The sequence below is a fragment of the Haliaeetus leucocephalus genome, unplaced genomic scaffold (genome assembly GCF_000737465.1).
Source record: "Haliaeetus leucocephalus isolate CR32 unplaced genomic scaffold, Haliaeetus_leucocephalus-4.0 Scaffold646, whole genome shotgun sequence".
NCBI classification, from domain to species: domain Eukaryota; kingdom Metazoa; phylum Chordata; class Aves; order Accipitriformes; family Accipitridae; genus Haliaeetus; species Haliaeetus leucocephalus.
In genome coordinates this window covers 362,190-375,459 of record NW_010973082.1, presented here as the reverse complement: position 1 = coordinate 375,459, position 13,270 = coordinate 362,190, and the positions used below count along the sequence as shown (strand labels likewise).

Sequence of the window (13,270 nt, the reverse complement as noted above, 5' to 3'; positions counted from 1 at the left end):
CAATGTGGTGAGTCCCCCAAGAGCCACACAACAGCAGAAACACCCCAAAGCAGCACAAACTGAAGACTAAGAGACCAGAGCCATCTCCAAGGATATACCTCCTCTTTACCTGTTGCAGAATTTCCACCGGGAACACCCAGTTAAACTGCGCCTCTGTGACAAGCTTCTGGGCAAATTCCATCCCATACTGACTAGCAATTTTCCGGACTAGGTAAACACAATGCCAGTTGTTCTTGGCGAGGCTACAGAACACCCTCACATTTGCCAGGTAACGCTGCTTCTCCTCTACCTGGTCTTGCTCTGGGGAGAATAAAAAAACAAACAAACAAAAAAAACCCACATTCTACCTTGTAAAACTTTTCTGTCGGCAATGGGTGTAGCACCAAGTGCCTTTTACTAGTACTGACTAATTACATAGGAGACCTTCAGAGCCCTCTCTTCCTCAGATGCTTATCTAGAGTGTTTCCTCAGCAGGATTTTAGACAGTGATTCATTTCTTCAACAGAGGATGACATACTCTACTTCCATCTCCTCCTCTCAAGGACAAGTTTTCCCATTTATTGGTAGTCCATTCTCAGAGCTCTTCCATCTTGCTCAATAATGGCTTTCCATTGCCTCAACTGCCAAGGTGATGGTGTTCCCTAAGAACAACCTCCTGGGATGCATTTTGCTAGCCTGACATCCTCGAAGAAAGGGCTGGACAGTGAAGTCCCTTGGAATTAGCTACATTACTACACTTTGATGCTTCATAAACTGTGTAAGTATCTGAGACTCTCCACACACTGTTCTCCTTTATTGGGTCAGGAAATCAGCTCAAAACTTATTTTACTTTTTTTTTTTAAAAGTATCTCTTCATCCTTTTTAGCTGCGCAGAGCTCTCACTCATATAAAACAGAAAGCCTTACAGCAGTCATGTATCTGAGGCATCATTTATGCTTTATTCGTTTATTCATTAAAGTTCAATTTAGTTGGCTCTAAATAAAATTTCATTGTTAGCATCTGGAGGATAAAATAAATCTCCTTCCAAAGACACAACTGCTATGTACCTACACCGTAGGGGTCACTGGCACAGCCTTGCTACTAGTTATAGAGCACTTCTAATACATGGTAGAGAGGACAAATAATGACTGACACTCCTAATGAAAGGGAAAAGAAGAAAGCTGATGCACTTGTTCTTGGCCATGCATCAAAACAAGTTCTAGCATAGCACAGGTCCATTGACTGTGTCAAGCCCATCTCCCATGGTGACTTTGCTCTGTATACAGCATTTCCACTTGATAGCAGAATAGACTTACCTGTGGGCTCATGCAAGTCAAAGACCAGCTCTGCAGCTTTACTCAGGTACAAGCGAACCTTGGCTACTGCCTGCAGATATTCAACAGATGATTCCCGAGGAGTTTCTCGATTGTTCTTTGGGAGATAGTTCTCTGGAAAGCTTCTGTCTCCAGGCAGATAGTTAATATACTCATATCCTATGCTGCCCTCAGACTTTTCACACATGGAATCCTAAAAATGGGCCAGAATATTGCATGAGTGGCAGAACCACTTGAATCAGATGTCCCCTGCATTGGTACTTTGTATCTCCAATGCATCCACACTGCAGTAAGCACCTTAAACTTTCATGTCTCTCACAGCACCCTCCACCCCAATACCATTAGCTCCTCCCTGTGATCTCTCCAGTGCTTATCCTAAAGCTCTGCCACATCACCAAACACCATTTTCAGCAATGCACCCAAGCTTTCTCCCATATTTCCTAAGCATGTAGCCAAGCAAGAGAGTTATGAGCATGCTGACTGGCCACACACATGCTGAAACACACATGTCCAAGATACCAAGCTCTACCTGTCTTTCCCTTAGCAAGAACACAAATTTTTATCTTACCTACAAAGTCACCATTTTAATGAAAACTATAAGAAATGAAACCTCTACCCTGCTGTCAGGTTTGTTTAAAGTTGTCCAAAGCATTAAAAGTTATGCAAGGGAAGGGAGCAGTCCAAACACTGTAATAATCTAAAGCTCTGCAAACAAAAAAGTGTCTGCAAATACAAGAAAGTAGTCTAGTAGTGGACTACCACACCTAGAAATCCCCCTGCTTGCTGCACTCCTGTGTTGGAGTTTGAGTCTTATTGGGCCTCACACCTACCCAAGGTGTCCAAGAGAAAGAAGAATTTAATGTAATGCTGCAAACACACACAAGCCTTACCTCAAAAAGCAAGGCTAGTTACTGGAAAGCAGGTTCTGACCAGGTGATTTGATATAAACTTCCTTTCAGTCTTTCTAGTTTGTAACTAGGGCAGCTAGTTACATGCACAAGAAACTTGCCTAAAATTGCAGAAGAATTTCTATTCTTGACTTTAAGTCCTGCAACAGTTTTATTGCCCAGCTCTTACCTATCCAGCACTCTTACCTCTAAGCAGTTGACAAAAAGCAAGTAGAGTTCTTTTTTATCATTTTGCTCTAGGATCTGGTTGTGCTCTACCTGGGACAGGTAGCGTTGCACATCATTTTTCACTTCATTGAAGCTACAGGAGAGAGAAACACCCTCTTACCAAAACTGCAATACTGACGGCTACTATTTATGTTTTAAATCATGACCAAACTGCTAGTTATGTCCATGTGACAGGGGTGTCACTCCGGATCCATCTGGAAGACGGAAAAGCAGTTGTGCCATGTTTTGCCAGATATCATCTAGCTTCACAGCCTGATCTAGGCTTTTATCATCAACAATGCTAAATTAGCATTTCTAGGGCATAAGTCATCTGATCTATTTTAAGCATCTGGTTTAGGGGATGATCACACTTGAGAAATGGCTTTCTGTGCACTGACTGCAAACAGAGGCTGGAAGAGCTAGTGTGAATTGAGAGGTCTGTGTAAACATACAAAAGATCATTCTTGATTAAATGTCTGTGGATAAGGAGTATTGCTTTGCTGATCTACAGCATATCAATTAATCAGCTATCATCGTTACCCAAGCCATCCACGTTCAGCACAGGTTTAGGTTAAGAATAGCTAGGTAAACCTTGGCACAGACTGGTCAGATACTTCAACGCAAGCTACGTGCAAGCCAGCCAAGCTGTGTAACTAATACAACAGCACAGGATGAATTTCACCTGTAATGATTCAAATTCAATTAATAGCATGGAAGTGAAGAGAACAATCAGATTGGTTTGATGAGGTCATGAAAAACAAAGCTGAACCACCCCCCATTGTAACATCCATCAGTTGTCTGACTGTGCTCACCTGTACTTCAAGAGAAGCTTCAGCATTACTGAGCGGATGATGGGAATTTCATCCACTTCATCATTAAATGGGGACAGAAATTTTGTGTAGATAGCAGGGTGATCTGTGGAGATAAGAAAAAGACAAGTTTGGCAGGTGAGAGAAAGTGGCAAGAGAATCAGCTCCATGAGGCTGAGCATCAGTATGAAGGGAGCTCACCTGAACCTGTCAGGAGGCTTCTGTGAACAAACAGCAGATTAAGGAGCTCTTGGATCACCTCTGCCTCAGGGGGTTCATTGTCCTTGAAGCACATGGTAGTGACCATATCTATGAAGAAATTATTGCATCTCTGCCGGAACAGGGCATTTCTTGCTATGGCATCTCTAGGGGAAGAGTAAAAAGCATTAGAACAATGTTCAAATACAGAACCACTTAAATAATGGATGAAGCAAAGCAGACACAGGCAAAAGTCACCAAGGTGAGATACTTTTCCAGCTTTCCAAAAGGCTGGATTTATGCAACACTTCAGTAGTATCATCTGCAAAGGCTGTATCACATTGACAACTAAGATCACAAATGGCAATTTGATGCAGATACATTTACTGAGAGTTTTTTGCTAAGCTATCACAAAGCAATCCAAGGTGACAAGCAGTTCCCTTGTCCAATTCAGCCACTGACAGTGCTTTAGTTTTACAGGGTTTTGTAACTACAGTTTTCTTACAGGGGCCAAAGCAACTTCCTCCCTTCTTTTGAAACAATAAACAGAAAAAGGACAGGACCTGTTCCGGCTCCAGAAAGACCAGAGCAGAGTTCCCTCCACCCATTCTGCTCGTGTTGACAACCACAGAGTTGCAAATTAGAATTTCCTCACACAACTGGCCCCACTGCAATGCTTCCACCCTGGAGAGGGTGGAGTACCTGAGCTCCACAGAGACATTTAAATGAACATCCTCCACGGCAACTCTGCAGTATGGACAATGCATCTGTGCTGGTACTAGCCACATTCTGATGCACTTCTGACAGAACACATGATAGCAAGGCAGGCAGACTGGATCCTTCGGCTCTCCTAGGCAGATCGGACATGACTTCACACCATATCTGTAATTCAGAAACAGCAATGAACACAAATGCTTCAATGCTGTCTTACCAAAAGCCTTTAATAAGATGTTAATCTGCAACTAGACCAACAGGAGATAATGCAAGACCTGCTGGCTAACTGCTTAGCTTCAGGGTGCAGAATAAAATGGAAGTTACTGCTCTTCATTTGGCTTTCATTACATTGTACGCAGCACTGACTTATGCTCAGAAATATACTGGCAACATAGGCAATATCCCTCCCGGACCCTGCAACCTGTCTCAGTGTCACTACCTGTAGAGCCTGTTGCTGACTTCATCCTTACATTGGCGCAGTACTTTCATCACTGCAACAAAAGTTGGATGAGTCTTCATGTCTGAATCATGCTGAAAACACTGCAGAGGAAAAGGACAAAGCTATATGACTCAGCTCTAACACCCGAGACAAAAATTAACATGATCAGCCGAAACAAAACAGGGAAGAGGTGAAATCACATCTTTGCTTACCTCGGCAAGATGCAAAGTATATTTTTTCACTAAATTCTCAAATTCTGGCATCAGAGTGTTGATGCCAAACAACACGTGTTCGACAAACAGAGACATGGAGAAAACCCGGTTCCAGCAGACTCTGTGGGAAGGAAAGCGTGATTTCAGAAAGTACAATTATGAGCTGAGAGCATGAATGGAAATGCAGTATCAGGTCAGTCTAATGATCTCACTGCTTTTCATGCTCACCACTACAGCATTTGTGCACTTCTCATGCAACTTTTTGCTTTGCCCTTTAGTTATCAGCCCTGGCTTTTGTCAAGGACAAACCATGTAACAGCACCTAACATGGTGAACTTATGGCATAGGAGCCTGTCCTGTAGACAGCACTGCAGCAGAACTAGGACCACTGCAAAGACCTTCTTACACCTCTAACTTCTATATCAAGGAAGTAATTAAAAAAAATATATAATCATCACAATTACCTACACTTTCTTCACTTCAGTTAAGCTAAACAAGGTCTGTGAGAAACTGGGGTAGCTCTCTGGGCTTGTCTTCCAAGAGACAAGACTCCATCTTAGACGCAGTGAAGTTCCCCATCTCTGTTCACAGTCTTTATGCACAGGGGTTGAAGTGGGGAGACACTGCTGGTTAACAGGAACCTAAGGAGAGTTTTAAACAAACCCTGAACCCAGCTGGTATGCACTGGACGATACTGCCAGATTTAGAAGGAGAATCTACATGAGATGAGGGAAAAAAGTGAATCTGGTTCTTAATGCTTGGTATGTAATTAAACCTAGTAGGAACCTGGAAAGGTTTGCAAAGTCTTCATCTGAGAAAAACAGCACCAGAGCAGTTTTCAGCCTGTATAATATTCATATTAACAGTAAGGCAAAAGAGCAAGATTGTGAGCAGATCTGTGGTACATACCTGAGTTCTTTTAGCAGCTGATGGCACCAGCTCCCACTCCTCTGTAAATCCTTCTCTTTACAAAGAAATTCAATGGGCATACGAAGATTCTTCACTTTCTGCAGCCAGATCTCTGGATGGGCTGTCTGTACTTGACTCTCCAGCTCTTCAGCACATACCATTGCAGCTAAAACATCTAAAACCTAGATACACACGCAGGGTGTAAGTATAACACAACAGCTGTATTTCAGAATTATTTATGAACCTTGGGCTCTCAATCTGGTTTGCTATAGCATGTGTTCTACTGAATATTCTACTTGATTATCTTAAGCTCTGGAATTCTCATGCTCATGGCTCACATCATTAGCACATCCTATTAACGGATGCAAAAGCAGGGCAAACTATTTTAAAACCTGCTAGTAACAATGATAGCATAGCAGATTATTCCTAATACTGAGGATCCTGACTGAGCTTCGGCTTCCCACTTTACTGTTGCTGAAATCGAAAGGAGACTGAACACTAGCTAATTCAGTAAAGATAGAGCTCTCTGCTGGGGGTGAGGATCACAAAATGCCTGATAGTGACTCTACCATCTCCGACTGTGGTATTCCATATCCTTCCTGGTTAATAAGGTAGTCAACCACACGGGGGTGTACAGCGAGGATCCTAGAAAAGTTCTGCAGGCGGCTCTTGAACTGATTGTATCCAAGGTGGACCCAAGGCAAGGATGGCACCGTCTCCTCTCTTCTGGGAGATGTTGCCTTCCATTCCTCTATGCAGGATAAGAACGCAATTCGCAGACACTGAAAGTTTAGGAAAAAAGTTAAAATCAAAATTAAAAAAAGAACTTTTATAGTTCATTTTGTACTGAAAATCCTGGCAAAATTCTCTGAAAGAAGAGAATCAGTACTTTACAAAGATAGCCTTAAATGGTGTGTCAATTTTTATAGGAGCTCCTATGGAAGTGCTTTTCTGAGTAAGGTCTCAGCAATTTCAGCAACCATTCAGTGTCAAATGCAGCTGCTTTGTGGCTACCTTGCTACTAGTCTGTCTCAGAGGTGGATTTTGTCTGAGAAGGCAAGATTGATACAGAAGGGTACGTTCACAGGCATCATGCTCTTGTCTCCAACCAAAGGGTTTCCAGCTCTTGTTCCAGACACTGACCTGCAGCTCCTCTAGGGAGGACACACCAATGGCCAAGACAATAAAGTCTGTGATGTAGCACTGGAAGAGCATCTGCCTTTCTTCCTCAGTCAGAGCAGAGATAAATTTTCCCAGTGCAGTTTTCTGGAAGATATCCACGAACTTCTCAGCTTGGTCTGGAAAATGAGAATGTAGAGAAAAGCTGAATAATAGGAGGAGGCTAGATTTGACACAGCTTCTATCCTAAAGAGACTGACACCTAATTAATCACTGAAGCATACAGCACTCCCCTCATTCAGAGCACTAACAAGGGATTTAAGGCCAGGTCTTCTCAGTCCAGGCACTAGCATCATATTTATGGAATCTTACCATGTCATTAACTCTTGGCATTTCCACAGCATTTTGAATACAAGGGCACAGAATATGTGAGAAAGACTAATAGCGAGAAGCACAAAGAAAAGCTAGTTGCACAAAGCTCTGCTGGCTCATATAAGCACAGAGAGATTGAGGGTGACTCCAGGGTCACATAAAAGTAGAGGAAAGGTAGTAACAAACCAGAGTTTACAGGGCAGGTGGATGGAGATGCTCTGCGTCACAAGCTCGAGCCAGGCTCTCACCTTCAGTGTTTTGGATGTATTGAGCTTCCAACCACATCTCATCCAAGTACTCCTTTATCCTCCAGCTGAAGGGCATCTCATTCCCAGTATCAGCAGACACCATCATGTTGTTCTGCACCAGAATTATCTCTGGCTGAGAGCTAGGAGATTAAAAGGTCATTAATGCACTGGGCTTTTGCCTGGGAAACACATTCAGACAACAGAGGCAGGAAGCTGCAGAAAGCAAGAAATTAGCCTTAGAAGGGGATGAGGGAAGGGGAGAGAACTGAAGGACTCATTAATACAGCTCATCCTGCCAACTGTGCAGTATTTGGACTTACTCAGTAAGCGTTCCCTGGCAAAAGGGCTGTAATGGCAGGACAGGTGGGCTTCAGGGACTGGGTAAGAAGTGTGAGGATGCCAAGAGCTAGAGAGCAAAGCCCAGGAGTACTAGGGATAAGGTAGAAAGAAGAGACTTCTGAAGTCACCGAGAACTGCCCTGCTGCCTTCAGCACAGCACAGGGGAGCAACCAACAGTGTTCATCTCCCATGTGGGTTTAAAGCCAGTGCTGGACTGGTCTCAGTGCTGCCATCCAAGCCCTCCTGTTGCTCTCTCTAGTGGCTCACCTGTTCTTACCCACACCGTAAGGGACAGTCAGAAGTTTTGTATCACTGAAGATGAACATCCACAGGTTTGTCACCCACTCAGCTGCCGGCCTGACCAACAGCTCCAGATTGCCATTTCTGTCTATGACAGCAATCAGGAGAGCCAGGAATGGAGTGATCACGTTCTGGACTCGCTTCCACAAGGTGTGCCTTTGGGGGCAGAAAGAGACCAAGAAACCCAAAGGGAAGGTGAGCAACGGTATCAGCAAATCAGGAGGTGGTTGTCCTGAAAAACTGCCGACATTTGCCTGTCAGAAAGTCCTAATCCTGCCTTTAAGGGGAAAAAATACTACCACCAAAAACCCCTACACTTCTCTCACTCGTGGCTCGCCTGTAATCCTACTGTTCCACTCAAAGCACTTGTGCATTTGTGCATTCCTGTCCCAGTACAGCCCATTCAGCTATAAGTCAGCTTCCCTCAGGAGCCAGGAGAGGACAAAACTGCCTTCAGAGAGTTTCCAGCAGACTGGAGACTGACACTGCAAATATTCAGATTACACAAAACTGCTGTCTCTGCTGCACAGTTGCCATTTGCAGACTTTTCTTGGAAGCCTGCAGGTTACGAGATACTGCTGCTGTCCTCACCTGAAGGTGCCTGCCTCCTGGAGAGCACTGAGGTTGGAAGCTTCCCGAAGCACCCAATTTTTTGGGTAAAGGGAATTTTCTTCTTGCTTCTTCAGAAGGTTGGAGAGACGAGCCTTTATTATCTTCAGGAAAGAGGCTAGAAAACAACAGGGAACTTGCATTTTCTCTTCTATTGGCGTTGGATCCAACCCCAAATATCACACCAAGCACAGCATTTTAGAGTTGTTTTAATAATTAGTCAACCAGGAAAAAAAATAGCCACCAGAGCTAGCACAGCCAGAGGAAAAGCCATGACCTGAACTCCAGGAAAAACCCTACAGCCATCAAAGGAGCAACAGACTGGAGCAGAGACACACACACTCTTGGGAGATTGCCTGGGAGGTTCACCTTGTCTACACTACAGCAAGGACCACTGACCTTGTGGTCCCCAGTGAATTAACTTACATGTTTTGGTTGTCCCTAGATGCTCAGGGACACTACCTGCTGCAGCTGGGGGGCACATACCTTTCAAGCCATCCTCTTTGGACAGAAGGCCAAGGAGAATCTTAATTCGCTTTCTGCTTCGACTAAGATCTTCATTTTGGTCCCGTAGCATCCCCACAGCACTTTGTACACAGGTCCTCAGGAGTACAGTGGTGTCCAGGATTTCACCCTTCCCAGGAACAGCATGAAAACAAGTTCATTACTCTTCAGTTTTACACCCTTGCACACACACACACCCCTCCTGCAAAATTATTATAGTGCTCTCTAGAAAGGACCTGTCCCCCTGGCATCTCATCTCCCAGTTTTCCCTCTCATCTCAGGCAGCAAATCTTTTGCTATCAAGTACATGATGCAACTGCTGTGGCCCTTTCAAACTGGCGTGCAACACAGCATTTGTATTAAGATAAGACTCCTATGGGGGGGGTGGAAATCAGCAGTTCAGGGAAAAAAGTGGAAATTATAAACATGACTAGGGAAAATACGCCTTCCCTGGGAGATGCTTAGGCATTAGAGAGGCAAAAGCCACATGCAGTCACCCTTGTACTGGGCATCCTCCAGCTGATGCTGTCAGGGGAACATGAGCCAGTCTTAACATGGCTGCAGCACAGCAAAGTCCACAGCCAACTCCAGCATGGCTTCAAATGCATGCCTCAGAAAGCACAAACAGCTAGAGTTGACCATTGGGTGTAGAAAGACAACAGAAGCTTTTAAAAGTGATTTTTAAAAATTAGGAGCATGAAATGACTAAGGAATTAGAGGGTCTTTAGAATGGTTTATTTCTTTAGTGATGCCAATTTTGACTGGGCAGTGGGGGGATAAATTTGTGTCTGATCATTAGCATTCACGATGCAAATAATATTCCTGATGGATTTCAAGTGAATGGGGATGCAAAAGGTGTGTTGCACCTATGGATGACAAAGAGCAGAGCCATATTGAGAGCTGAGAAGCAAATAAATGTATTCTGAACTGACCTCATAGTGCTCTGCTTCTGGCACTGGTGTTTCAACTCCGACCTTGTTTTCTTCCTGTTCTCCATTCACAGGCAGAGCTGCAACTAAGGTGTAGAACTCTTATTAGAAAGCAGTACACTTCTGCATCAGTTAGATAAAAGAGTTTATTTAGCATCTGGATCCCAGAGCAGCAGAACATATCAGAGATCCATTATCACCTGCATGAGTAGCTGGGATCTACCTCTCTAAACACAGCTACAGCTGCTAGGGCTCTCAACCTTCACACAGCAAGAACTGGAAGAAATATGACACTCGAAGCTAATGCACTAAGCTCTACCAGAATCCTGCAAGGCAGCATGGTGAAAGGGAAAAGCATAAGAAAAACCTGAAGGGAAAGAAAAAGTATTTTCTAACCTTCCTACAGGTTTAGGTGAACAGATCTATATTCACACAAGTGAGGGATTCTCTGGAGCAACTCCTTGGCAGTGGCCTCTGCCATGCAGCATCTGCTGCCTCCTGTGCTGGGACAGCACTCAGGGTGTTAAGCAGTGCAAATACCACATTTTTGTTGAAAGGGAAAACTAACAAATTAACTTACTTGATGACCCAAAGTTGCAGTAACAAACTAAAAATACAAGTTGGTAGCCATGTGGTAACACCCACAAAAAACAGATACTGAGCAGGGAAAATCATTAGATACACTGTACCAGGCATAAGTTCCACTAGCACCAGTCTGGGACCACATCTCCCCTTTTCCCCACTGGCATGTCAACATGACTGACTGCCACAGCCAGCATGCAGCTCACCTTTGGTTTTACCTGAATCCTCACAGAATATCTGGCTGATGGTGACATTCTGCAGGGCAGTCATATCAGATATCATGTCCTTGGATCTGCGGAGATCATCTATGTGCACCGACTGCCAGAGTCCTAAAGACAGAGGACAAAAAAAAAAAATCATTTCATGTCTGCAGCATGCTTTTCTAGAAGAGCTTCCTAAGAATTATCTCCCAGTACCTGTGGCCTAGCACTTCACAGTCAGAGTTTGCTTACTCTCACTTCTTGATGTAGAAAGGGAAATCAGCAATTCACTTTGAACACGCTAATTCATACTATCCTGACTGACGGGGCGTGCACACTACCGGGGCTTTGAGGCTCTTAGAACCCACCACACACAGCAGGAACCTTGCTGCTGAAAGCAGAATATGTAAGCACATACTCAGGAGTCTCCTGGAGGAGAACATACCAATGTGTTTAGCATCATGTTTGTTTGCTGCTCTCCAGCTGACTTGGAAGAGGACTCATCTGTCAGTGGGCAAGGCAAGGCACTCTCACAAAGGAGACTAGGACCCCCAAGGTACTGACTCCCCAGGGGCAGTCCCTGTAGGTAAGGGAAGCAGCTCTGAAAACGCACAGGACACATTGATTCCAGATTTATAAGCATTAAAAGGGAAGGTGAACAAGAGAAATGTTGCTCTGGTATGTTTGCCTGAAGCCAGTTGAAGAGTGAGGAGTGACAGATCGCTAGACCCACCTCCATGGAATCCCACATAGGACATTCCTCCTTCCACCCGGGAAAGCTTCATAATAAAGTAAACAAAGACAGAGACTTCTCCCAGGTTCACCTTGTTGATTTCATTAACAACAGTGTATCTACAACAAAGAGGAAATGCTGTTGACAGATCAAAGGCAGACAAAAGTTCACAGCCACAAGTCTTTGCTCTGTAATAGGGCACATTTCTTCCCCTGCACAGACATAAGAGATTCACTCACCCCTTCCTCCCAACCAGCTGTGCCAAGCCTGCCACCTCTAGCTATGCCTTGAATGATACCCCTGATCCTCAGCTCTTCAGGACTTTTGCAGCCAACGGCAAGAATTCACACTTCAAAGGGGATTATCTGGTAATTTGATTCAGTGTAGTTTATTTTGACTTGGGTTATGAATTATTATTTGAAATACAATTAGTGCTTCTAGATTCATTCCACTACAGAATAAACAAAGGATTACACATTCCTGATTCTGAAATCCCCAAAACAGCACTAATAATCAAATGGCAGTGAGGAGTCACCAAGCAGAACAGCTAGCTGGGAACCACTTCACACTTGACTTACCTGGCTGAGGCAATGAGCTGGGCATTTTGAGAGCCATCTTCAAAGTCTGTCTGAATAATAAGGACTTTATTTCCTGATGTGGCATCAAGGAAATCTCTGAAGAGTGAAAGGGGATTTAAAAGAAGTCACTAAGTGTAAAAACAAAACATTAAAGACTGTAGAAGTAGTCACTTCACATTAGCTTTGGCTGCTGCAGGCAGGAGAGATTAAAACACCCAGCCTATGGGGATGATGTAACTTCAAAGCCCCATCTCACTACAACAGAGCTAATACAGCTTGCACCAAGCCAGTCCACTGTTCAGCACAGCATAGCCTCTTGCCTCCCTTTTCCATGTGGGTTACTCCAAATGTTCTGCCCATGCATCTTCCACCCAGATGACAGCCTATTCAGAGCAGGATAATGCAAAACCAGACTCACCGGATGCTCTTCAAGAATGAGTACTCTGTGTCAAACTGCTGCAGGAACAGGATTTGAGGCCTTTGCGCTTTACCCTGTACTTCTCTCTCCAGGCAAGCAGCGTCAGCACTGGTGAGAAGTCTCGAGAAGGTGGTGACCTGGGAGCGCAACATGTAGGTTAGTTCTTTGCTCAGGAATGCAGTAGGAAGGCAGTAGAGGCTTACTCATCTATCCCCCTAGATGCTGCTAAATTGCTGCAGAGCTGGACTGACCCTCCCCCCCCCCCCCCCCAAAAAAAAAATAATTATTTGCCCTGCCAGTAGGCAAAGGGTCAACACAGGCTGTTACACTAACCCAGGGCCACTGCTGGGTAGCTGGACACAATGACTCTTGGTGCTGCCAGAGCAGTGGGGCAGCTGAGAAGGAGCAGCTAAGGCTTTGAGAAACTTCTCGTGAACTCCTGTAGCATGCCTTCTCTGCAGCACACTCAGGGAGCAGCAAGTCCAGCCCCAACAGAAAGCATGTTGTCTCCATGTGAGGCAGGAGAGGGAAAATGTCTCCAGCCTCTCTCAGCTGAAGTTCTTTAGCTTTGGTACTAGGCAAAAGTAAACCAGAGGTTTTCCCATAAAAGGCCCATGAGATCTCTGGCTG

The 13,270-nt window shown here is 44.4% G+C and overlaps 1 protein-coding gene across 1 annotated transcript in view; it reads right to left on the bottom strand.

Annotated features, from left to right (window-relative positions):
- The window catches only part of RNF213 (ring finger protein 213), a 56,248-nt gene that overhangs the window by 11,463 nt on the left and 31,515 nt on the right, over nt 1–13,270 (bottom strand). The window contains 20 exon segments of the mRNA XM_010578546.1: nt 110–300; nt 1,296–1,506; nt 2,408–2,522; nt 3,241–3,343; nt 3,439–3,602; nt 4,138–4,317; nt 4,589–4,689; nt 4,801–4,921; nt 5,710–5,891; nt 6,279–6,491; nt 6,853–7,007; nt 7,449–7,588; nt 8,055–8,243; nt 8,679–8,814; nt 9,183–9,330; nt 10,133–10,215; nt 10,918–11,040; nt 11,645–11,763; nt 12,223–12,318; nt 12,641–12,777. Coding sequence (XP_010576848.1) covers nt 110–300; nt 1,296–1,506; nt 2,408–2,522; nt 3,241–3,343; nt 3,439–3,602; nt 4,138–4,317; nt 4,589–4,689; nt 4,801–4,921; nt 5,710–5,891; nt 6,279–6,491; nt 6,853–7,007; nt 7,449–7,588; nt 8,055–8,243; nt 8,679–8,814; nt 9,183–9,330; nt 10,133–10,215; nt 10,918–11,040; nt 11,645–11,763; nt 12,223–12,318; nt 12,641–12,777 — 2,907 coding nt within the window.